The 589-nt window shown below is 47.0% G+C and overlaps 1 protein-coding gene across 1 annotated transcript in view; it reads left to right on the forward strand.

Annotated features, from left to right (window-relative positions):
• Positions 1–271: 271 nt before the first annotated feature.
• The window catches only part of VOLCADRAFT_108567 (uncharacterized protein), a gene marked incomplete at both ends in the record, with an annotated part of 22,968 nt that continues 22,650 nt past the window's right edge, over positions 272–589 (forward strand). Inside the window, one exon of the mRNA XM_002959286.1 lies at positions 272–281. Within this exon, the coding sequence (XP_002959332.1) occupies positions 272–281 (10 nt within the window). The remainder of the gene's footprint in view (positions 282–589) is intronic.

A 589-nucleotide genomic window follows, 5' to 3' on the forward strand; every position in this document is an offset into this window, starting at 1 on the left:
AAAGGTCTCTGAGTTGCTGGCGGTCGCGCTCTGCATGTATTTATAGCACCGTACTGTGTACCGGCTGCTACACTTTGATAGGGATATTTATTGGCTTCACTGGTGGCTTCTCGTGGTTCCCAATTTGCTCTGCATATGTACACCTGTTCGTCTGCCTCCTTGCATCTAGGCTGCAGCTGTGTGCCTTATCCTTAGGTTTAGGTTTCTGAACAAGGCATGCTTTGGTGCGGCAATGTCGATAATTGGGCCTTCACAAGTGATTGGTGAAGACATGTGCGTTTGTGAGTGTAAACAGGCGACACAGGCGCAGGTGAATGTAAACATGGGTCTGTTACCCATCAGTAGTGTATTACCCTGACCCCTTTGTTACCCCTCGGTAAGGGGTTACCCCTACCCCGGGGTTAGGTTACCCACCTCCATACATAGCCACATGGGTAACCCCTACCCCTACACCCTGGGTTATGCCTTGTTTTATGGGGGGGTTACCCCTTGTTTTATGCCATAGGGAAGGATTGGAGCAAACTTAATTAGTCTATTTAAAATAAATTTCCAAGCAGCTAATATACTTTTGAGATGTAACAAAACATAC

Source organism: Volvox carteri (genome assembly GCF_000143455.1).
Source record: "Volvox carteri f. nagariensis unplaced genomic scaffold VOLCAscaffold_154, whole genome shotgun sequence".
Lineage (NCBI taxonomy): Eukaryota > Viridiplantae > Chlorophyta > Chlorophyceae > Chlamydomonadales > Volvocaceae > Volvox > Volvox carteri.